This window comes from Tyto alba, unplaced genomic scaffold (assembly GCF_018691265.1).
Source record: "Tyto alba isolate M040663 unplaced genomic scaffold, T.alba_DEE_v4.0 Super-Scaffold_21, whole genome shotgun sequence".
In the NCBI taxonomy this organism is placed as follows: domain Eukaryota; kingdom Metazoa; phylum Chordata; class Aves; order Strigiformes; family Tytonidae; genus Tyto; species Tyto alba.
In genome coordinates this window covers 300,781-326,218 of record NW_024881295.1, presented here as the reverse complement: position 1 = coordinate 326,218, position 25,438 = coordinate 300,781, and the positions used below count along the sequence as shown (strand labels likewise).

Genomic DNA, 25,438 nt, shown 5'->3' with positions numbered 1-25,438 from the left:
CACTATAGGAATCGTTATTAACTAGTATGGTGTTTGCCTTAATCACTATAGGAATCGTTATGGATCTGAATCAAAACAGTGGGTACTGATTATGGATCTTGAGTTAAAATGACTATGTAACCATGACTATGTAACCAGGACTCTGCTGAAAAAGTGTATAAATATGTGGTGTTTTGTATCTGTTGCTGAACACGTCTTTGGTGGAGCTATCCCCCATGTTCCCCGGCGCTGGAATAAAGAAGTGTCTGCTTATCTGCTTTGTGTAGATAAGTTCTTTTACAATTGTGACCGCTAACATAGCCACATAAAAATTAGGGGACTAACCTAACTGTAGTCAGCTCATCTTCTGTATTTTGAAGGGGGGAGTAGTATCTCCACATATTCAGTCCAGCTATCATCAGCATTTATCTTAGGTTCCACTGTCCTCTTAGTGTGGTGCCTTGTGTTTTTCCACTAACTGTAGAAGGTGCCTATGTGGCTAGCTCAGACTAAATGTTGAAATTTCAGACAACTGAATTTATACCGCATGAATTCCAGGATAAATGGCTTAGACTGCTATGGACTGTCAAATGGACCTTCAGTTCATGTACCCAGATTTGGAAAGCTACTTACGGCTTTTACAAAATTCAACTTCTCTGTTAACATTCAGTATTTTATTACTGAAGAACTTTTGGCAAATAAAAGCTCTTGTTGTTCTCTGATAAAGACTGTGTACATAATTTTTAATGTAATATCCATCTGATTACCTTTCTGGAATTTTTGCTATTTGCTGTATCAGATTTTCAAAGATCAAGGTGAGCATATAAAGAGACAACCTACCTTGTATTTCTGTTACAGGTGTGGATTACAATGTGAAAACCATCACAGTAGATAATACCCAGGTAACCCTACAGCTCTGGGACACTGCTGGTCAGGAACGGTGAGAAACCTTCTGTTGTGGTTTAACCCTGGTAGTCAGCTAAGCACCATGCAGCTGCTTCCTCATTCCCTTATCTAGTGGGATGGGTGAGAGGATCAGAAGGGTGAAAGTGGAAAACTCCACCCTTTGGTTGAAATAAAGACAGTTTAGTAATTAAAAAACAAAACAAAACAAAACAAAACAAACAGCAAACCCACCACCGAAAAAACAAAACAAAAGAAAACAAAAACAAAACAGTATGAAGGAAAGAAACAAAACCAAGAAAAACAAATAATGCAAAAAACCCCCAGTTGCTTACCACCAACCAATTGATGCCCAGCCAGTCCCTGAGCAACTGCAGCCTCAGCCAACCTCTCTCCCTCTCCTGCAGTTTTATTGCTGATCACAATGTCATATGATACAGAACATTCATTTGGTCAGTTGGGGTCAGCTCTCTCAGGTGTGTTCCCCTCCCAGCTTCTTACACACCCCAGGCTACTCACTTGGCAGAGGAATCTGAGAAGGCCTTGACACTCTGTAAACACCATTGAGCAGTAACTAAAATGGTGAGTTACCAACACTGTTTTCATCACAAATGTGAAACATAGCCCAGTGCAGGCTAGTATGATGAAAGTTGACTCTATCCCAGGCAAAACCAGTATACATTCTAAGGTTTTGCTTCCTTGAATCATCTGTTTGAAGATTAGTAAACATGGACCTAATCCTGCTTCTGGGAAGCATTCCCAATAAAGCCAGTGAATTCACAGTTTAGATCCTTCCCTAGCAGCAATAATGTGTGGATTTGGTGCTAAGTGGCCATTGAAAAACTGCTAATCTGTAAAAGAGACCTATTAAAGCTCTTAAATGTCTATAGGAGTAAGACTGATTTTAAAATGTGTTTAGGATTATTTCTATAACAGAAAATGTCTTAATAGTTAAAAAAAACAGTGTTTTGTTTTGTTTTTTTTTTTTCACCGAAACAATCCCATTGAAGAACTCCAAGTTTCTGTAATTTTCAGTGGCAATTTCCTTCCTTATCTCCTCATCTGTTTATGTAGTTTTCTGTTACTAAAAGGAAAGATAATTATGATCTACATTTTCTACAGGAAGCTTGGAAAAAAAAAAACCCAGACAGAAATCTAGCTAGCTTTAGACAGAGCACTTTGTGAGGGGGAAATATCTGCTCCAAGCCTAAAACAAATGAGCATAGCAGAAGGTGAAATATGCAGTTGATTATTCAGACTAACCCAGAATCAATTAAGGAACTTTTCCAAACACTTTCTTTCAAAAAATATTTTTTTGCAAAGAAATTATTTGCGGTTGCAGTAATTTGTGGTAATAGTGTCCTCTGTGAACCTTCTGCTGAATGTGAGAAGGGATATAATGATTCAGGAAGATCAGGATTGCTTACTACAATACATAATAATCCTCACCTTTCAAACAGGATCTGCAGTGAAGATCAATATTACAATTTCTCCCTTGTCTAGTTTATGGAATTTTGGAATCCATAAGTAATCCAAATTAACAGGGGTTTAACCCTTACTAAGACTAGACGATTAAAAGAAACTGTATGGCAACATCTTCCTTTGGGGAGTGGGGGAGGTATACTGTAAAATTTTACTTATATTGTCAGATTGTTACTTCTGTTGAAGAGAGCTATAAACAGGTTCTTACTTGTAGGTACCGAAGTATTACCAAGCAGTTTTTCAGAAAAGCTGATGGTGTCATTGTGATGTATGATATAACAGCAAAAGACACATTCGCAACTGTCAAGCAGTGGCTGATAAGCATCGAGGTAACATGACATAACTTCAAATCCAAACTCACGTGACATTATTCTCTACTTTCTTCTGGATAGGGAGTGTTAGCAGGGCAAAGCACAGAGAGCAGCATGTTTCTTGTGTTGTCACAATTACATTTTTATATATACAGGTATTAGTAAAGCTGGTTTTAGAATCTCACTGTCTATCGAAATAGTCATGAACTGGAAATGAGAGGTGGGGAAAGCCCAGCAAGGAGTCCTCTGATTTCCCATAAAGTTTATCTAGCGGATTACTCCCATTGGATCACCACTAGCACTGGGAGGTGCTTTGGATCAGTGGTGATGGTCTGATGACTACTGATTATCACTAGCAGTTTGATAACCAAGTCTGTAGTTCACAGGAGATTGACTGTGTTGTGAACATAAGCCATAAACTTCAAGCTATAGTACTTACATTAGTGATATAAAGCTGTATCCTGGTAGACAGTTCAGTTTCTTGGGGATCATCCTTTCAATCATATGAAAACAAAATCATAGCCCATGCCACAGAGTGGCTTCAGTTAATTAAAAAAAATCTCTTTTTTTCTACTGGTATAGAGATCTGTAGCTCATAGACAACATATTGAGAGTGCAAGCAGTTCAATTTGCTTGTGGCCAAAAGAAAAAATAAAACAGGCTGCTGCCATAAAGGACTGAATCGCTAGAGAGAACAAAGTGGGACTTCCTATTTACTCACTACTGCAGAGTGTTGCTACTGAAAAAGTAGGGAACAAATTGGTATGCAAAGATTTTGTCTGATTTAATGGGTATGTGTTCTAGTATAAGAGACTGTTTTCCATAATGGCCAATAATGGCTTTATGAGTTGAAATTAGGACTCATTCATTCAAATGTTTCTAAACAGGCATAGTTATTCCTCATCAGAGTAGCTCTACTGAAGTAATAGTAGCATGCATTTTGTAAGAACGGGCCTTTATTAAATACATGATCTTAAAAAATCAGTGATTGTTGTAATTCAGTATGGTAAAACCTAGAGGAGAATTCCAGGTTTTGTTCCAGAAAAATCAAATATTGTGGTCAAAAATCTTTTTCCAAGCAGTAATAGTTCAGTAGTCTTTACTGACTGATTTTGTTTGCTTACAGAATATTGCTAAGTTGAAGATACATGGCCAAGTCAATCTCCTGCTGCAACATTCAGCCCACTTTATGAATGTACTAATTGTGATAATTCTAACCATTTTCAGAATGTGTTTTGATTTATGCCTATTCTGTGTATTTTGGCTGGCATATTCTGTGTATTTCTCCACTACTTTATGTAATTTATCTGGCATAATTCTACCCAGATGTTATAATTACTTTCCTGTCCATGTAATTAGAAAAGCAGTGTCTATAAATGCGCAGTGCCAGAGCCTGTATAGCATGTCAATTTTCTCTCTCTCATTTTAATATAGAGTCTGATGAGCTTCTGTACTGTTACTAAAAAATGCCAAGTTAGTGCAATCTCTAGCATTCTGTTTTTTTCATGCCTTTATCCCACTTTAATTCCTGACATGTTTGTAAGTAAAGCAGCACATACCTGGCTCATGTGTGATGTCTTTAAATGTCTTGCTGCAGTGTGACATTTGTTAGTTTTTATCCTCTTGATCTGTGATTTTTTAAATACAATGCCTCAGTTGATATTTATTCTTTGTTCTGCAGGAGACAACTGGGGAGAATGTACCTGTGCTTTTGTTGGGTAATAAAACTGATAATGAAAAGGAACGTGAGGTCCCTATGGTAATGGGAGAGCATCTTGCTAAGGTAGTATACTTAGAGGGGAACCCTTGACAAAATTTGAAGGTGAAGGTTTTTTAAAATGGCATCTCAATGTGTCGAAATTCATAGAAACACAGATTCATTTTAATCAGACAGATATTTTTAAGGATTAGGAACCCTGTAACACTCATCAATTCATCTCTCAATAATACTAGTTCTGATATAGTAGTTATAAAACTGCCTAGATGAAATAAAAAGTAAATGGTGAAAAAAATATTTAAGAATTCACTCTCTCTCTCTTCCTCTTCCTCCTCCTCCCTTCCATCCTTCCCTTCTCTTTTTCTCTCTCTTTTCTCTGTGGATGGATTCTTAACAGAGATAATTTGTGGACTTTTTATCCCTCCTACCTCTTGTAAAACCACAGAATGCCATCTGTTACTCCAATTTTAGGAGTAGAAAACATTTTTACTTCTAGTAGCTTTCTGTCAAGGAGATAAAATAAGTAGAGTTAACAGTCTGCATCTACCAGAGCACTGGTGATCCATGGGCCATAATTTAAGCATTAAGGGCCTGTAAATAGCAGATGCTTGTTTATGTGTACCATGTTAATCATTTTTTCTTTTAAATTTCTCTATACAATGCATATAGTTTGAAGAATGTCTCCAGAATATCAATTTATTTAGAAATAAGTCATCACAATATTCCTGAGAAATTAACTGAGTTGGCAAGAATTTACCTAAATTAAACACTGATGTGCTAGATTTCACGTATGTACTTGTTTCTTCGTTGAAAATAGATTTGCAGCTCTGTTTGCTGGTAACAAAAAAGGACATTTTCAAAATTTGAAATGCTGATTAATTCTTATTGGTTTATAGGACAGATTGCTGCTAGGCACCTGTCAATAACTGCAAGAATTAGGGCCAGATCTCTTTTTATCTTATTTTGATTATTCATACAGCCTTTTACAAGAGTACCTCTGTGTTCAGGTTTGTGTCCATTATTTTGGTTTTATAGGGGAGCAATATCAGCCTTGAACTTCTTCCCTCAAAGGTTCTGCCTTTAGGAAATCTGCTTATTCTTGTATGTATGGAAATTCAGATTTTGAGACCCTGGAGTCTGGGTGGGACTCCAGAGTGTAACATTGAATCCTGTGAAAAAACAAATGACACATAAATGCTAAATGGACAGAGTAGATGTCTTGTGTGTCATTTAGCTCTCTTTAAAAATTGTACTAGTAAACCAAAGATGAATCATTTTAATATATATAACTCACAGCCCACCAGGACATTAATTCTAACATGTCATGAAAGAAAATAAAATGTTTTGTATAAGTAAAACAATTGAAGTTGTCAAATTAAAAATAACTATAATCAAATGAATGGATCTGAATGACTCATTTGAATGTTTGAATGTGCTGCCTGGGGTAGCTAAAGGAAGGAGTGACTAATGACAATTGATTAGTTGAAAAGCAGCCTAGATACAATTAAATTGTAACAATTTGCTTGCTGAGCTAATTATAACCATGAATTTTAAAGAAATATTAATTCTTGCTAAATAGCCATGTGATTCATATGAAACCACATACTGCTGTCTCTATTAGTGAATGTAATTGAGTTAATCCCATGGATTATTCACAAATGATCCAAAATACATGGGACTGGATCCTGAGTTGATACAAATAGGTATAGCCATATTTGGTGAAAACAGCCCTGAAACTGTTCTCATGCAGACAAAGAACCAGATCAGCCTATTGACCCTAAAGTCCAATGTTTTTTATGGGCTATTTCAAGGTCTCAGAATGGGATCATTTTTACCTAGTTTTCTCTATAGTCAAGAGAGGAATGTATACTTTCAGAGGGCATTCAAGCCCAGCTGTATTAACTCTTGCTTTGCTTTAGTCCCACATCTTACAAATCAGTGTATTAAAAATTCAGTCAGAAAACCAAGGGCTCCCATTATAATGCATGTGTCACTAACTTTTTTGCAAGACAGGCAGCACAGTTCATTATTAAAAGGAATAATGGCAGCCTGAAGGGAATCCTTTCAATTTCTTATCATTTGAGAAGACTGGTAGTTGCAGTGTGTGATACCCCGGGAAGGGGGAAGTAGAATGAGGATAGGGGTTCTGGAAGGCATCATAGGGAACAAGAAGGCTGTGGTGAAGCTGATCTGTAGTTGGATGAATTGAGTAAATATTGTGATGGTAAGGAGACTTTTGCAGTCTTGACTTTGCAGAGAGAAACAGCAGACACAAAACAAAATGTTCACATGCAGTACAGGAGTGACCTGATGGAAAATACCTAAAACTCTCTTGACAGAGATACTGGGAATATAAAGAAAAAGAGAGAAAAGAAAGGGAAAAAAAAAGCCAGTCTGTTTGACTTCTTTTGCAGAGGATTCAGAAGGAAAACTCAATTTAACAAATTTCTGTTTAATTTAGCTTGATCCACTGATCAAGAGTTCATATGAGCACAACAATATAGAGTGTATTCAGATCATATCGTGAGCATCCAGGAACAGCCAATGTTCTATTTGAGTGGATTAATACAACCACCACAAATTATTTAAATAAAATGGCTTATGATGTAGGTGCTGCTGAGGCATTCAGGCAGCATGATTTTATTTTGTCCCTGTACAGACTTCTTGAATGTTCTTAAATGGGTCAGTAAATCTTTCTCTATCTTTGTTCCTCAACTATAAAATAATAATGCCTTTGTTTGCCTTGTCTTTAAAAACTAAGTATGCTTCATGGGATGAGGACTGTTACTGTGTGTTAATAGAGTGTCTTCTTTATCGATCTGTCAGTGCCATTGTTACACAAATACTCAGTTATTCTGAGAGTGAAACTACTTACAGGACAGAAATTGCCCAGCTCCCTCTGGTAATCATGCATTTTCCTGCCTGTTCTTTAGATGTCTTCTGATCTTTATGTAAATTTTTAAAATTAAATGATTGCCAGTTGTCTTCCATGTTCAATAGCTAATTCCTAGAAGAAGATGAATGTCATTTGCTGGCTTATTAATTATGTGTTTCCTGCCTTCTGCTACTTTGTTCTTATTGTGTATGCCATCAATTAATATTTCTTCCCTGATTCAAAGGAATGACACTTTGTATTTCCAGGCTGATTCCCCTTCCAGAAGACCTGTTTGCCAGATTGACAGAAATAAGTAATTATTAACAGCAGAGTTTAAATTGTTGTCTTTCACGAATAAGAATTTGCCCTACCCATGGAATTTGTTGAAAAATCCATTCAGATTCATACCAGCATAAATTATGTCATCACTGAGAGTTCTCCTCTAGTGAAATTCTGTTGTTTGTGGGAAAGATGTAGGAGTAAGATCATTCTCTGTTTGACTGACATAAAGTAGCTACATACTGACCATAGTAGGTTTTCTATTAGGGTTCTGATCAGCTAAGCAGAATAAAAGGGTGTAAATTTTGTTTCAAACTTGTATTTGCATATCTACCAAGAAATCTGAGCTGGTTAAATTTTATCTTAAAACTTTTCTAGTGAAAGCAAGATTATCATAGGGTTATATCATTGTAAATATTATACCGAACACTGTTTAAACAAAAAAATCAATAAAATATTCATCCAACACTAACACTGCCTGATTTCTACCCTTCTCTGCTCTTCTGTGCTTATCTGGCCACCCAGAAATTACTACAAATGGTTCAATCCTGATGTTCATTAGAACAAACCATATAACCATTGACACATATAACACATTCATATCACATGGTTATATGACCATATAATACATTTAAAACTGACATTTGATAAAATTAGAGCATTTTTTAGAGGTCCTAAAATAAACTACCATATTTATGAAGTTTTTTTCCCCACTTTTTGTCTCTGAAGTTTCATGAAGATGATAAGAATTTCAAAAAGCTGTGCAATTTAGAAGCATGGTATATATAAAACAAATTAACCAACAAACAAACAAAACCCAAAACAAACAACAAAACAAAAGAATTAACTAAAACCAAAATACCTGGTAATTTTAATGGGAATTTTTGAAAATTGAATTGTAAGTGTCTTATGAAAGGTGGTTAAATAAGTACAAATGCAATAACAACAGTTAATAACAAACAAATGAAAGTATGCAGACATATGATTGTCATAGAAAGTTGAAATCTGGATGGGTAAGAGGGAATATAGTAATACCATGGAGGTAATATAGGTGAGGTTCAATGTAATATCTTATGAAAGTAGACAGATGTCTATTTTGGAGAGAGTAAACTGTCATTCCCTCTTAAACTTCTCTTGCCATTACAGATGCCAGGTCAGGTTTTGTGAAGATGATCATTGTGAAGATGTGATGCATTTGCATTTATTGTGATATGGCTTCAGCTGAAGGGCTGAGAATGTCTCCAGGACTTGATAATTTATCTACTGTTCTTAATTGCAAAGCTCCCAGGGACTACAAAACCAAAAGTGACTTCTTTTGCAGACTGCAAAAGAATGTGCAGAAAAATTTCACAAGTGCAAAAAATGAAACAGAATTAATTTGTTTTTATTTTTTGCTGAGGTTTTTAACTGGTCATTTCTGGAAAACACAAGAAAAAACTTGAATACAGAGACACCGCTGCTGAAGATTTTCAAGATTAAAAAAAAAAGTCACAGGAATTATTTTCACCTGCTTTGTCAAGCACTCAGTGATGCACTAATTACCTCATCATCACAAGGAAAGTTCACAAGACTTCTGTGCCTGAAAAAGGCATGTTTGTGTTGGAGCCTTTGAGAGATCAGTCTCTTGCAGCAAAAGGCACTGTAGAGAACAATTATCTGCTAAGACATACATATGGTTGTTGTATGGGAGGCACACTTGGACTTATTTTCTTTGGTTACTCTTTACTGTAAGCTCTAGAGTGAAATACTATTTTTTTTCCTAAGATGATATATTTTTCTTTCTTTATTGGTATATTTTAGTATATCTGTATTGCTTATTTTAAAGCTGGAGTGAGATATTGTGCAAACTTAATTGAAATGTTTTTTTTCTGTTTCATTTTAGGATTACAATTTAATTTTCTATGAATGCAGTGCATATTCTGGGTACAATACCAAAAAGTCCGTGCTTCACTTAGCTAGGTAAGAAGAAAACACAATCTATGAGTTCTATGACTTCCTGTGCTTGACTTCCCTGTCACTGATGATAGAGTGAATTCTGTTTGTTAAATGAGTTTGATAGGAATTTGCAGTGATTAAATACTTATTTCTTTTAAATTGATCTGTAGCCTGACCCTGTTGCTCCAACTGAACAATTGTTCAGGTTCATGGAGAGTCCTGTGTAAGCTAGTGAAGCTCTGTATAGAGCCAGAAGCACCTGAATTGTTGCTAGGAAAACTGAGGGCCTGAGATGTTGTGATAGTTCTTGCAGGAAGTTCTTGTGTTAGCGGTCGCAATCGTGAATAGACCTTATCTACACAAAGCAGATAAGCTGGCACTCCTTTATTACAGCACTGGGGAACATGAGGGATAGCCCCACCAAAGACATGTTCCCCGACAGGTACAAAGCACAACTTATTTATACACTTTTTCAGCAGTCATGGCTACATAAGATCAACAAAATTAATAAAGTTTTATTTGACCTTAATAATGATTGGCTGTCAGTTACCTCACCTTACCTATATTCCTATTCTACAGAAATCATTGGTCATCTTTACTGATTGATTTGAATAGAATGAGGGGAGGGTAATGAACAGCATATTCATGTTATTTCCTGGAAATCATTATCATATGCAAATGTCTCTAATGCATGTGTGGTTATGTTGGACGGGGGTCCTCTGGTGGTCGTCAATACTCCTCACTGTGTCCGCTGATTGAACTCCATCCTTGCGCATGGTCATTTATTCTTTGGCTGATCTTCCAAACCAAACCCAGTATCTTCTGGCACCTATTGCTTTGACTCAAGGTCCATAACCAGTACCCATTGTTTTAATTCAGAGTCCATAATGATTCTTATAGTGATCAAGGCACACACCATACTACCTACCTATTCCTAAGGACCTTAGTGTGCTTTATATTCTCATTTTAAAATCCAAATCATATTCTAAACTAAATTCAAAATAATAATTTAGGATTCAAGCTATTTTATTAAGATAACTTCAACACTTGGAGTTTTGGAGAAATACGCTTGGAAATGGATGCTGCTGAATCCTTGCAAAAGAACATTGGATGTGCTGCTTTCTTCCCTCTGCTCAATATAGCTCAAATTTTGCTGTCTCCCTGGGGACTAAGAGTGAGGGAGAGATGAATTTTTGAAGTTATATAAAGGCTAGGGGTAAAAATACAGGTAAATTTGTTCCTTTTATATGAAAACATTGGTAATGAATTGGCAGATCTTTAATATTATTGTTGATGTTAGTGAAATGTTGTGAATGTGTCTGGTAACTGATAAATGTCTAGGTAGGTAGATTTGGTTTTGTTTTGCTCCAGCCTCAAAAATACCAAATGAAAGTGATTGTTTTGAGTCTCTGTAATATACAATAAATTCTAACAATCAGCACCAACTATATTTTTCTAATTAAGTGAATAAAAGTGGTTTTTTGATAGAACCAGTATAATTATACTTTGTTTAGTAGTTCACAAAATTCTGTCATTTTCTGTTAATCTCCGGACAATTTTATAGGTTTTGGGGAACTGTTTTTTGGTTTGATCTCTTATGGGTATTACTGAATTTTTATCAAAAGTATTGTTTCTTTCCCACAGGATTTTAAAGGAACATGAAGATAAAGTGAAAGAGAAAACAATTGAACTCCAATCTGATACCAATAAAAAGTCTTGCTGTATCAGTCCATAAAATGCTGGGGCATGTTTAGACAAAACATTCACTTATATGACACTACAGCGCACCATCAGATTTGCTTTATCTTCCAAATATTTCTTCTGTTGCATTCTGAGTGTAGGTGTAAGTGAAACTTAAAATCTTTGTATGCTCTAATCTTCACTTTTACAAATATTGTCTTTAGTTAATTTACAATATATCTGGGGCAGTAATAGTCTTTCACTCTGTTTTGATGCCTAACACCACTGAATCCTGCTTTGTGATCAGGCTTGTAGAAGCTGCCACATTATTAATAATAAGAAATAATTTTATAGGAAGAAAACTACTTGGAATGTGAAATAAAGTCTTACCGGTGTGGATCCTCTCTTCTGAATACTTCTGTTTTTTTCAGTGGTCTCTAGATCCAGATTTTGTGCTACAGTTTTTTTAAAAAATTGAAATAGCTGGTTGGTTGTAACCACCAGCAATTTCAAAATATAAGGTGATATTTTAAAACTTAGTGTGAAATATACATGAGCAAAGGATTGAAGAACTATGGAGTTTTTCGTAAGTAGCACTAACTCATTTATACTACATATTGTTGCATATCGGTCCTTGATAAGAAACCCTTCCTCCCACTTAAATGGGATGAATTATGTATGTTCATTATGTCACTGAAATACCATACAGGCTTGCCTGAGCTATTGCCAAATAAGCTGGCAAGTTTCCATGGAGAGGTGGCGCTATGCAAATAATCTAGCTTAGTTTCCAGAAACAGTAAAGTCATGGTAATGCACTGGTGTACTCTGTCTAGTTAGCACTGCACTCAGCGTAAATCAGCCTGCACTCTTCATGTTTGATATGGCTGTATTGCTTTGTGTTTCAGAGCTTGCTCAGAACCTCTGATTGACTATGGTGTCCTATAGAAGTCCCAAAGCAATCTGTGCCCAACTTGAATGTTCAAATCAATTCACTGGCGTTAGTACTGGTCGAAAACATATAGCTACATAAGAAGCTCATTTCACTGGTGTAGTTGGTTGTAGGACAAAGCGTATTATGGCTGACTGAACAGCTCTGTCTCTGGTAGTCTGTCACAGAAGGTTTCATGCCAAATGTTGGAAGTGGAATTTTCAGCGATAGTAGATCTTCTTTCAAGGAACTTTCCAGCATTTAAGGAGTGAAAAATGTCACCAAACTCCAGTGAGATATTGCTCTCTTTAGCAATGTTAAGAAAAAAATTCCTCCTCATGTACCTAAAATACATGACTGATTTTTCAAAAGCATCTGCCACACAGCATTTCCCTTTGGTTTAACCAGGGCCTGCTAGCACTGAGATACAGTGTTTGAGAAGTCAAACCCATAGGGACATGTCTGAGAAAATCGCGGCCCACCCTGGGTCATAAGAAACTCAGATGTCATAATTACTCTTGTAAGCCTTTGTAGAATATAAATGAAAATAAGAAACTTGAGTGGGTCATCCAGCCAGCACATGATCAGCAATTATTCTTGTAGGTATTTGTCTTTACTGTATTCAGCTATTGTGGTAAGCATTCAAGAATTATTATTCATGATTGTGAGCTTGTTGGGAAAGTGGAACCCATGGCATAATTTATTTCATTAAAATATCAAGCAAAACTGTAGATTTTATTATATGAGATTGTTACAGACATTATGTTTTCATTCCATTTTCTAAATGTTTCAAAAAAGTTATTTTACATTTGAACAATGAATCAATTTGAAACTAAAGATGAAAGTTAAGCACTGGCTCAATAACTCTATTTTTGGGATAAAAACTTTGTCAGTAATTGATTGTGCTCTTGGGATTTTGATCTGATCAAAGGTATTTATCTAGTGCCAAGAACTGTAAGATATAGGTTTGCAAACTTTCACCTGCAGCAATTCCTGTATCCATACCAGCACTCAAATGCCCTTTCCTATGAGTTGGGATCCAAACATGATCACTTCCCCTATCAGGTAGAATAACTAGGGTTTTCCTTGTATCAGGAATGATGGATAGACCAGGTAGCCCAGGATGAGCTGTTGCTTAGAGGTTTTTCCCTTGTTGATTCCTGAGAGTCTGCTCATCCAAATGAAAAAAAAAAAAAAAAAAAAAAAAAAAAAAAAAAAAAAAAAATCCCCTTGCTTCCAGTGAGATGCTTAAGAACCCTTAAAACACAAAATGAGAAAAATGAGTATCCATTAATGAAAACCAATAGGGTTTCTGTTCACTTCCCAAGGTTGCATCTTGAAGTCCATTACTGGTTGTGGAGAAATGTCACCTTGTCAACTGTTACATGTTACATCATGGAAATCATCTCAGAGTTAAATCACCTGTTCAGTCCTGGCTGGAGTTGAACTAATGCAAGCCCATAGTTTAAATTTCAAGAAAAACAACTGTTTATCCCAATTTCAGTTAGGGAAGAAGTATCATCAATTTAAATATTGATTTTGCTAATTAAATGAATGGTCTTTTCCCCTGCAGCAGGGGTGTTTCATATCCCATGAATATCAGAACTGGCAATATTTCTTCCAAACTCAGTCACCCTCAGAAAAACACTTCAAAGGCTTAATTTCAGCTTTATTACTGCTGACTCTAGCCCCTCAAAACTCCAAATCCCGATCCTATTTTTTTTTTTTCCCTGAAGTTCATCTTGATTTTGGAGGAAAGTGACACATGAGGTGGATCTTTATGTGACTTCTACAGGAACGTTTTTATTTAGACATCTTTTAGTGTGCACTGAGACCCTGCTAGCAGGATATACAAAACCTGAAGGTAGGTGATGCTAAGGAGCATCTGAATCCTAGGAAGAAGGGGATTTCTTTTACATCTACTATAGGCAAATTTGCTGTGGTCTAAGACCCAGGAGGTGTCTCCCATCTCAGACTGATAGCTGTGGCTGCTGCTGTTCCTTTTTGCAAGTCCAGCCAAGACCCAAGCAGAGTACATATTGCAAAGATGAAGATACACACACAGCACTAACATCATCAATCACACAGACAACACAGAGAGCAGTGTCTTCACTGCTCGTCACCCACACACACACAAACAGCATTTGTGTAAATATGAACACAGATAGCCCAATTCTTCTCTTCCTTTCCAACTGGTCAAGACTGAAATTTGCTGATAAAAACATACATGTACGCAGCTCTTATGACTTGCAGTGCTCTCTGTCCCCCTCTGCCTTCCCTCTCTCCCCAGGATCATGCAGAAATATGATAAAAATATATTTAATAAAAAGACTGCATAGCCTGCAGTTATGGGGTGCAGGGCTCAGTCACATAAACTCTGACCAGCAGCTTGCTTGCATGCAACCAGCCCCTTTTATTCTACCTTCTCTTGACTTTTTCCTACTCTTGTTCTTCCACCATCTATGTTGACCCCTCCATTTCTCGGCTCTTCATATCCCAAAAGATGCAATTTTCCCCTCACTGCCTTTTCTGCATTAGTCCCAGTTTGGTTACTGTATCCACACACATTTTATATTTCTTCTACCATTACCTAGGTCACCTTGGCTTTACATGGTATTATTGATGTAGTTCCTTGGATGCTGCTGGCCTCACTAATTTCCACGCCCAAAGAAGTTGCTACTATTCTCTTCCAATTATCTGTGAAGTTAGTCACAAAGTTATTGTAAACTCCCCTGTAAACACCTGTGAATTCCAGCCATTTCTCACACTGCTATCTGTAACTATTATCAGCTTCTCACTCTGTTATTTATTATGTTCAGTTTCTTGTGTCATGTCCAGCGTTTCTCATGGTCTCTTTGGTTAGCTAAACCTCAGACCAGGTCCTAGTCATCTGCAAACCTTGACAAACAGCATTTATTGATTAATGCTTACAGAAGATAGATATGACTAACATGCTCAAGGCTTTGCTTTTGGACAGATTCTACTGGTCAGGTGGTCATCAAACTGGCGTGGAAATTGTCAGCTTCCAATGTACCTCAACCCTTTGTGTTTCTATGTTGTTGTCTTCTCACTCTCCACCATGGTCAGTATTTTTCTCAGATCCATTAGAAAGCTAATACTGGCTTAATAGCAATGAAGCTTTCTTTTTTTCCCCCTTTTCTTTCCAGTTTTATATTAGTTTTCCTTGCTCACAGCTTCCCCTCTCCCCAAAATGTTTTGGTAAAGATAAACCAAGATCATGATGCACCTGTGGGTCATGAAGTCTTCTCTAGTGGGTTACATAGAGATTTTTGGAGATTTGGATGATGCCTTTGTACTGAAAGAGAAATGAATCAAAAGGTAGTAGGCAGGGGAATACCAAGCAGAAGTGTATTTAACTTATTCCTATTAAGCTCTGAGAGCACAAAAACGTCTTCATTTAGAAGTGGCTAAAATGCTGATACAGCAATCTTTGAATACAAATATCTGCAATGCTACAGAACATTTTAGCTACAGAATTTTGTTTTGTTTCTTCTGCCAGACTTTTCCTAGTAGTCTTTGGACAAAATTCATAGCTGGTGTAAGTTTGAGGACTTGTAGTACATCTTATTTTAAGGTTGTATATTATTCAAATTTCCCTCACTAGAATGAAAAGTACCAACAATAATGAATGAGGAATTCTGCTGCAAAATTGCTTCTTACACTCAGCAAGCTTTGTCCTTCTCTCAAGTTCACTGATGTAACTCCTTGACTTTCCTCTGATGCCACTCTCTATACAGTAAATCAACTCACATGCAGTGCTTATCGATGTAAACTCGTTGAGAGAATGATCAGTTGGTAGGAGAAAGTGGGAGAAATTAATCTTCTCAGCCTGGTCAAGTATCCAATACTGACAGATCTTTGGGTATCACACAGACTACAAAGCCCATTTGCACATATATAACACAATGCTCCTTGTCCTTTGAAGTGAGCATATGTTAAAGGCTGTAAGTAGCAGTGGTCTGCAGTTGTGACCTGCAAGGTGGAGATCATGAACTACTGTGTGCCAGTCAAAACTGGTTCCAGCCTGCAAGCCAGGCAACAGTAATAAAAAACAAAACAAAACAAAACAAACAACATTGCACACTATATTCTTACTTAGTGTACAGCACTTCCCCACATAACATATTTAAGGAGTAATTTGAAGCTCTTAAGGTGGGAACACTCCACACACAAGGAATGTGTGAGGAACAGACTACATTGAAGAAAGTTTGCTCCTGGAAGAACTGCAGCCAGTGGTCATTTCCCATGCTGGAGCAGGGACAACTAAGGATCAGGACAACTGGAAGCACTGGGCACTGAGTGGCAGAAAACATATTTGGGATGGTAGAAAGCATTATGTATACTGCCTTGACTTTCTATGCTGCCTGCTGGTTCACTGGATGAATTCTGACGGAGTGTACCTCACAGTGAAAATAAGATGACACTCAGGGCAGAGGAGAGAAAAAAGGTATGTTGGTATGTTTGTCTAATTGTTTGCATTCTTTTTATTTCCTCAGAATCAGCAATAAAGATTTATGTTATTGGTAGTAAATTAATTCAGGTAAAATTCCCCAACTTCAGACTGGTTTTGTTTGCAACATCTTTATATTGGCAGAATTTTCTACCATATGAGATCATTACTGAATAAATCCACTTCAGTATCTGCACAAGTGGAAGCTTGTTTTAGAAAGCAGAAACTTGCCCATAAATTTATTCAGTTCCTGAATTCAGTTCCTGAATTCATCCACAACTGTTGAAATAATGGGTCTTTCTGATTATTGAAATGAAGGAATTGCAATACACTCCCGAGAAAAACAGAAAGATAGCACTTTGACTTGTTTACACCTCAAACAACTGAAGTTCTTTTAATATGAAACTGGTTAAAGACATCTGGGTTTTGTATGATGAAAACAGGTATCTCATGGGGAAAAAAAGTCTGTAGGTTAAGTTTACAGAGCAGTATAATAATAAAATAATAAAAGTTCATTCCTATAACTTTAATACTGAGTTAATATGGGGAAGTACATACCAAGTAATCTGAAATATTGTATCTAGTGACACTGATTCCTTCCAAATGTACTGGAAGTTGAAGGAGGTCATCTGATTAGTCAGATAAGCATTGCTTCTTTCCTTTCAAACACCGAAGAGTGTTTCAAACAAGTTCAACTATACTGGAAAACAGTGTTTAGCTTCTGCAATCATCAGTCTCTTTCTGGTGCCTTTTCTGCAACATGCTTTTCCTGAGCATAACAATTATTGCAAGTCTTTTCCCATTCTCAGAAGAAGACAGATTCAGGGGGGCTTTCTCACTGGAAATCACTGATTTTTAGAGTCTGAACAGGAAGGAGTAGGGAAGCCAGTGGGACTGAGACATTCAAATAGAACATTATGTAGCTCTGAGTATTACTCAAGTATTCATATTACTTGAGCTGCTGCTTGTGTGTATGTAGGTGATGAGCAGTGAAGATACTGCTCTCTGTGTTGTCAGTGTGGCTGATGATGTTAGTGTTGTGCGTGTATCTGCATCTTTGCAATATGTACTCAGCTTTGGTCTTGGCTGGACTTGCAGAAAGGAACAGCAGCAGTCACAGCTGTCATCCCTCTGTGACATGTACCCTGCATTTTCACATTTTATCTTGTGTCATCTTTATCTCATGTGTTACGAGATTTGTGCTGTTTTGCTCTGAGCATACATAATAGAGGTCTTTTCCAAGTCTTTTGCCACTGTATCCTGCTTCACTTTTTTTTCCTGCCTTCTCAATGACCACATTGCAAAGTGAACATTATCAGCTTTGGAAAATCACAGTCTGCCTATTTACAGGATTCAGTACTCCTGCAGCACTAAACTTAAATCTTGCCTTTTCAGAGCAAATCAAGTATATGAAAGCTTAGGTGTCATCTTTTTCAGGGGGGAGTTTATGGGTTGGGACTGTGACTCACTATCCCTGCCAGTCATCACTCATCTGTTTTACCTTTCACAAGTCATTGGAACTCTGCAATGAACCAGTTTTAAATTATTGCTTTGGCAGAATGTCAAGAAAAAAGGGGGGGAAAAAAAAAGGCAGAGTTCTCTAGTGAGAGCTAGTGAGCTGAACTAGCCCATCAAAATCTGATAAATACTGGAGCTAGTGGGAGGATATAGATGGAAAAACACATCTAGAATCACAGTTCTAAAAAAAGAAGTCTAGAGGGGAGGGCAGCCCATTTTCAGTAGTAGCAAGGTGTTTAAATGTTTCATCAGTTTGTAACTTCATCTTTTAATAGAGATAAATGGAACTGGATGTGAACTAATTTACCATGCTTCTCAGGTGGCTTTGGGGTGGTGGCTTTGGGGGGTCAGTGCTGAGCTCAGTATTGCTGCAGCCAAACATCAGTTTGGATAGTTCTGCTAAGGGCTGAAAAGCCTCGAGGCTACCATTGAGTAGCTCAGAGATAGAGTACTCAGCTGCAAAGCTCAGTGGGGTTCTCCTGTGAGTATGAGTACACTGTTCTGTTTCTTCATGGCCTTGCTCCATGTTGTTACTGGTGCAAATGACTGAACTATGTTGTAATGCACTACAAGACAGTTTTGATCAAGGTCCTTTGAATCCAGACTATTAAGGCTCATCAATTGTTATAGCAACCACCCTGTATTGTATGGATTTATATTATGAAGCTGTAATAAGGCTGTTGCTCATCCCTTTGAAGTAAGGCATAAATCACTAATGCAGCTTCTCGGTGACAGGACTTCGGTAAGTATTTTTCTAACGTACAAACTGATCTGCATTAAACGACATGTCTGTCAGCAGAGAAAGACAAATTAAGTATAGTAGTGAAACTTTCTACATGTGTGCTATAGACATTTTTATTTGTAACCGCACTGTAAAGTTGCCTTCTACATTGAAATGTATTAGTGTAATTAAAAGCCCCAGGGGGTGGTTATATAAGGAATTGCTAAACTCAGATAGGATGTCTGAAGCTCTTGCTTTTGTCATGTCCATGCCCTATGTAGGGTATGCTGTATGGAAGTCAAGTGCTACCCCCATCAAGGTAAATGGAGAACATAGGCACAGGTGATTAAGTAGTGGAGATTTTGTTTAATATTTGTTCCTAATTGACATGATTCTTAGGGTTTTGAAGAATAGTCGCTAAAGTATCTTTTTGTCATTGCTGTGGAGATGATGTAGCTTTGCAAGCATAGTATACTTAGACTTCTGTAGGGTGCCATTGATCAAGACAGTGGAGTCATATAAAGTCAGCATTACAGACATCCATCAAATGATTAAAAATTAGTTGCTGGCATGTCTCAAAATATAATGCTAAATAAGCAAGGCATGGTCTGTCATGAAGGGGAATGTGTTTTATCAGATCTGGTGATAGCTTACAAAATCTTCATCCCTGGAAGTTTTCAGGACAGGTATTACACAAAGCCACAGTGATTTGACATATCTTTGGGGAAAGTTCTCCTTGGAGCAGTAAGTTGGACTAGAAACCTCCAAGGTTTTCTTACAACCAACATTTCTGTGGTACAGATGGAAAAAAACAGATAATCTTTTAGTCAAGCAAACCATTCTGCATGTCTGCTTTGTATATCAACATTAAAGCCTAACAGTTATTCTAAGATGGCTACAACAGCTGCAACAGAGCAACCAAGGATGCTGTGAAAGCACTTTATGGTAGAAGACATTTTCAAGAAAGGAAATGTCAGTCCTATCTTTCAGAGGACAAGAAGGAGGATCAAGACAACTACAGGGTGGTAAGCCTTACCAAAATTCCTGGGAAAGCAATGGAGCAACTAATCTTGGAAGCCATTTCCAGACACATGAAGGACAAGATGGTGATCAGGAATAATCAGCATAGAATTACAAAGACGAAACAGTGCTTAACGACCTGAGAGTTTCTACAGTGATATGGCTAACTTGGTGGATGAAGGGAGAGTCATGGATGTTGTTTACCTCAACTTTAGTAAGGGTTTTGACACTGTCTCCCATAAGATCCTCTTTGAAAAGATGACAAAGTACAGGTTAGATAATTGGACAGGAAAGTACTTTGAAAACTGGCTGAATGACTAGGCCCAGAGGGTCTAAAGAAGAGAAAGCTCAAGAGGGATCTTACCACTCTGTGTAAATACCTGATGGAGGTGGGGAATGAAGATGAGCGAGCCAGACTTCTCAGGAGTGCCCAGTGACAGGACGAGAGGCTACAGGCACAAATTGAAACACATGAAATTCCATCTGAACACAAGAAAATACTTTTTTTTTATTGTAGAGGGAGTCAAACACTGTTCGTCCTTGGAGATACTCAAAACCCAAATGTAAACAGTCTTGGGCAACCTGCTTCAGCAGTGGAGTTGGACAAGATATTATCAAGAGATTGGTAGATCACAATGGTACTTTCTGGCTCCTGAAATTCTGACGCTAATGTTCAGAGCCCCCTGGGACTAGCAGGATCTCCAGGCTGACCAGATTTATCTTCACTATCACAGGCAATTACACGAGCGTGGCCAATAATGAAAAGAAGACAACACAAAGTCAAACAAGAGATGAGGCCATCTGAGAAGAAAAGTTTGTTTTTAATTTATAAGTGGACTCCAGTTTTCTGTATATCACTGAAGTACAAGCTAGAAACATCTTGACATGAAGGGAAAGAAACAGAATATTGTGTCAGTGCTGTTGAAAGAACAAGGATGGGAAGACCATAACACAGTTTGTGTTCTGGCAAGTAGGAGCGAATTTTACATTTGGACTGATGAACATTAGGTTGGAAGGGTCTAAGCAATTGCTCAGATTGAGACCAGATATCCCTCTGCTTAACAGAACTCCTACTTAATGGTATCATTTAGCAATAGAACTCAAATTGAAAGTTCTCCCAGAAAATGTTATGCGCTAATGTCTCGTTACGACCTGGACTGGGACCCTAGGGAGTCGTAAAGGTTCTGTGATCCCCTTGGGTTAAATTAAGGTGAAATGACACTGAATGACTGGTTAAAATGTTTTACTTGCAGTAGAAACAACTTAAACTTGGAGAAGGACAGTAAGCAATGTGGTCTCTTTTTGATAAATCCGTAAGAAAGAAAAGAAAGATATTAGAAGAAAATTAAATGAGAGGAAAAGAGTCCTGTCACCACCCCAGGTTCCAGTGTTGTCTCAGGTCTGGAAATCTTGGGTTGTGGGTGCACACATAGCAGTTTTCTGTTGCCTTTTATGTTCATCTTTATCAGCTGATTAGCATACTAGACCAAGAGAATCACGTATTCCATTAACTCATTTCCATGAAAGATGAGGAAAAGGTGGAACATGGGTTCTGCACATGCATTGAGGGGGAATGAGGTGCACTAACACCCTTGTCCAATTGAGTCAGTGGTTGTGCTCGCACACACACACACCCCCATACAGCCTAATTTTTTCCTCAGTTTTTGCTTAGGTCCATGTTGTGATGGTTATTTATCTCTCTTATTAGTCCTTTAACCTGAACATATGGTTTCACTCTGTCCAAGTTTCCCTTCTTTGGGGCTTAGCTAACGAGTTTGGCAATACAGCTGCAAGGGAGTAAAGCCGTGCATCCTTTGATACACTCTGTGCTTCCTTGGGTGACTTTCCTTAGGTTAATCACAAAGGCCACAGCTTGTTTTCTGTGTCAATGAATGTTTGAGGCATTAATTCCTTCAGTTCCTTACATGTCTCCACTACATTTGTTAGTGGAAGGTGTCAGACCAAATTACCAGGTCTTCTGAATATTTTCCAGATACTTTCAGAAGATATTTTCTCAGTTATCTTCACATCTTTACTGGTAAAGGATGACTTCAGTTTTTTAATTCTGCTGCTTCCATATCCTCAATTCATAGATCAAAATTTGTTGTCATCATGTGTTTTGTTGTTGTCTATTTGATATACAAATTCTATCCATCACATGCGGCTGTTTCAGCTTCACAGAACACTTACGTTGGTTGCCTGCCTACTCTCATCCTGTAGGAAAGCAAGCAAAATAGTGAGCTATTTTTTCTGAGATGCTCTGTCAGTGGTGATAATAGCAGCTGTACAATAATCAGACAATTATGGAAGTAAATAGTTTTTACTTTAATCAGGTCTCACTAGCTAATGACATTCATTTGTCATGCCAATAAATGTGAAAAATATGCCATTATGATGATAAATTACTTCTGGTAACTGATTAGTGTTACAGGTTACTGTTAATATTATGAGATACATATAACTTTTTGGACTGCCATTCCATATTTCTGCATCAAAATAGTAGGGCATGTATGGTTTGTGATTAAATTCTGTTGTGACCTTAGCACAGGGATCCATTTTGGCTTCTAGGGTTGTGTTGTATTGGAAATGCTGATGGCTCATTTGAGTAACTGGAAATGGCTAGATCCAAAAGCACAGTACTGAACTGCAAAAGAGGATGTTCTGGCTTTCACATGAGGATTCAGGTGTCGACTCAGTTTTGATTTTGCTGATCGCTGTGCTTCTAAAAGATCATGTTTGATGATTCAGAGGAATCAATTGGATTGTAGACCAAACCTGTATGTTCTGTGAGGAAGTAAGACTGATTTTTGATAGTAGTTGTCATCTCAAAGCTAACACGGTTTCTTTCTGGTTCACAATCACACCACAGTTTTCTCACAAAATGCTATCTTCATCTTGTTTGTATCATCACTTATCTCCAATGTTTTTTTCCACTGAAAAATGAGAATATCATACTAAGAAAAGGGAAAGGGAAGGGACTTGGAAATTCTATCAGTACCTGCAGAGACTGGGAAGACATGTAAGGAGAAAAGCAGAGATTGTAAGAATTTTGAGATTATAAAAAGCCCTTTTCCTTTCCCTTCACCAATATCTTGACCCTGGGATGATTTTTTGTCTAAAGGATGGGTGCTCTGCTTTATCAGTCAGCTGTGAGCAGCTGCCTCTTTCTCAGTCCTGGCTGTGTACAGCATGTCTTTTTTACCTTTTTTGTGTCTATCCTCAGAAGCAGCAGATATTTTCAGGGAACAATCTTGTTCCCTATGGGCATAATACTGCTCTGGCTCACCTCAGTCAACATACTGTGCAGAAATACCAATATCCTGGGGGATCTCTAGCTGACAATTCACATCCTTTTTACTATAAAACAACATAGGAAAAATGAATTTAATGTGGCTTTTTTCTTTTACAATAAGGCTATTAGAAAACAAACATTGTTAGATCTGAAACATCAGGTCTGTTTCTTTAATTGCTTTTTAAAAAGATTTGTAAATGCTATAAATTCACACTTAATTTTTAGGAAGTTCAAATATGATCTGAAAGATTTGTCTTCCTCCCACTTGCCTATATACTTTGGGGATTAACATCTGAGATGATCTTTGAGAAACATTGAAACGAAGTGTTTCAAAAAAATAATAAAAACCTCACACTTTTGCAGTTGGAACTAGTCTGTGAATGTGTAATGCTTATTGAAAAAGAAATCACTTGGTTTTGTTGTATGTTCAAACAAGGCAAGTGCACACACTGGCATGAATTTACACCTCATAATGCCAACCTGACAATTACTCATAAAATGTGTCCTCCATGCCACCAACACAACACAGTAAGAGAACCTGAAATTCTCTTTAATTAGCAACCCTTGTAGTTACGGTCTTTACAAAACCTTTAGATCCATTTGTTAAGCAGCGCGTAACAGCAGGAATATACACCTAGCCTCTGTTAGAAGGAAAAAAAGAGGGCATGTGGGAATTACAGGTGGATAGGTGGTATAATTCATATGAAAGGCTAGGATGCAATCAAGGGATGTATAGGGAAGAGAGGAGCTACCATGAGGGAACTAAGGTAGAAACTAACTGTGTCTTCCAGTATCTAATGGAGAGTTACAGTGAAAACACAGTCAGACTCTTCTCAGGAACAAACAGTAAAAGAACAAGAACCAACAGTTCAAAATTATAACAAGAGAAATTCCCAGTTGAACATAAAATGCTTCCTTGTGAGATTAGCACAGCACTGGAACAGCTGCCCAGAGAGGCTGGGGAATCTCTGTTCTTGAAAATGTTCAGAACTTGTCTGGACAAGGCCGCAAGCAACATGAGTTAGCTCCGAAAATGGCCCTACTCTGAGCAGGCATTTAGACTAAAGACTTCTAGAAGTCTTTTCCATTAAAAATTATTCAAAGCTTCTCTGAGGTTCTATAGCAAAGTAACTCCAACTACTCTGTTTTGCTGTCTCCTCTTTCATTTTGAATACCTATTCCCCCTTACCTGTCCTCTCCATATATAGTGGGAGTCATTGCCTGTAGCTACAGTAACATCTTAGCTGAGAAAGGAGTTCTGAGCCCCTGACTCCACCTGAACACAGGAGCTGACAAACTGGTAAGAAGTAGGTTACTGATGTTTTCCTGCTCCACCACCCTCCCCACCCCTCTCTCCTGCTACTCCTGCCTGCAAAAGAAAAGCATGCTCACCAATGAAAGCAGACTTCTAAAACCTAATTTCCCATTTCTGTAACACTCATGGGGCTTTGTAATTTGAAAGTAATTATAATACTATGTTATATTGTTGATTGTGACATTGAGACATGCTTTTGTTAAGTATATATTTGTTAAGTGATATTTATATATTTTTTAAATGTCTTGCAGTGTATTCTAATTACAGAGAACATGTTACATCTACTAGTATGCACAATACTTGAAGTTAATGATTATACAATACAGATAGATTGTCCTCTATTACATTGAATTCAATCCATATGAATTGGGCCACTTACAATGTTACTGACAAGATGTTGAAATAACAGCATATATATGTATTTTTCTATGTAAGTAGTACATGTGGGTTGTATTTTACAGGTAAAGGAGAGTGACTGTTAGGTTATCTTCTTAAAGTGGAGATTTATCCTTCATTATATACATAGTATACCATGTATCCCTTATATAATTTCCTTCTAAGTAAAGGAAGTTTCTCTTGATTATTTACAATCAAATCTGTATGTGGTAAATTAATTTATAAATTAATATTAAATTTAAGACAAGACCTGTAAGAAATTACCTCTGAGAAGGTTCTTCAAACTAGCTCTGTAGTAAAAGCATGCTGTCTTGGGTAATAATATTGTCTATATTCTAAACCATTTCAACTCCTATTAAAAGTCTAAGACAGTGTAAAAAGGCTCTAAAACTTCTAATTCTGCACATAGGAAGGTCCCCGGAAAAACCCAAACCAAACTAAAACTGTGAAACTTTAAAAACATCTGGCTGGTTGCTGCTGGGAGTAAGAAATGAATGTGAGAATAAGGTCATACTATAGTGTTCTGTAGAGAACCTTGGGAACACTGAGTGGCTCTCTTAACATTAGGGACTACCTTCCTAATCCAACAAGTGCTGTGTGAATTGCACACTATGCC

At 37.3% G+C, this 25,438-nt stretch overlaps 1 protein-coding gene across 3 annotated transcripts in view; it reads left to right on the top strand.

The window, feature by feature from the left end:
• The window catches only part of CRACR2A (calcium release activated channel regulator 2A), a 73,967-nt gene extending 62,407 nt beyond the window's left edge, over positions 1-11,560 (top strand). For all 3 annotated transcript variants that reach the window (XM_042795461.1, XM_032985886.2, XM_032985888.1), the window contains 5 exons: positions 838-919; positions 2,579-2,693; positions 4,357-4,458; positions 9,429-9,505; positions 11,126-11,560. In XM_042795461.1, coding sequence (XP_042651395.1) covers positions 838-919; positions 2,579-2,693; positions 4,357-4,458; positions 9,429-9,505; positions 11,126-11,216 — 467 coding nt within the window. In that variant the 3' untranslated portion in view covers positions 11,217-11,560. The remainder of the gene's footprint in view (positions 1-837; positions 920-2,578; positions 2,694-4,356; positions 4,459-9,428; positions 9,506-11,125) is intronic.
• Positions 11,561-25,438: the final 13,878 nt, after the last annotated feature.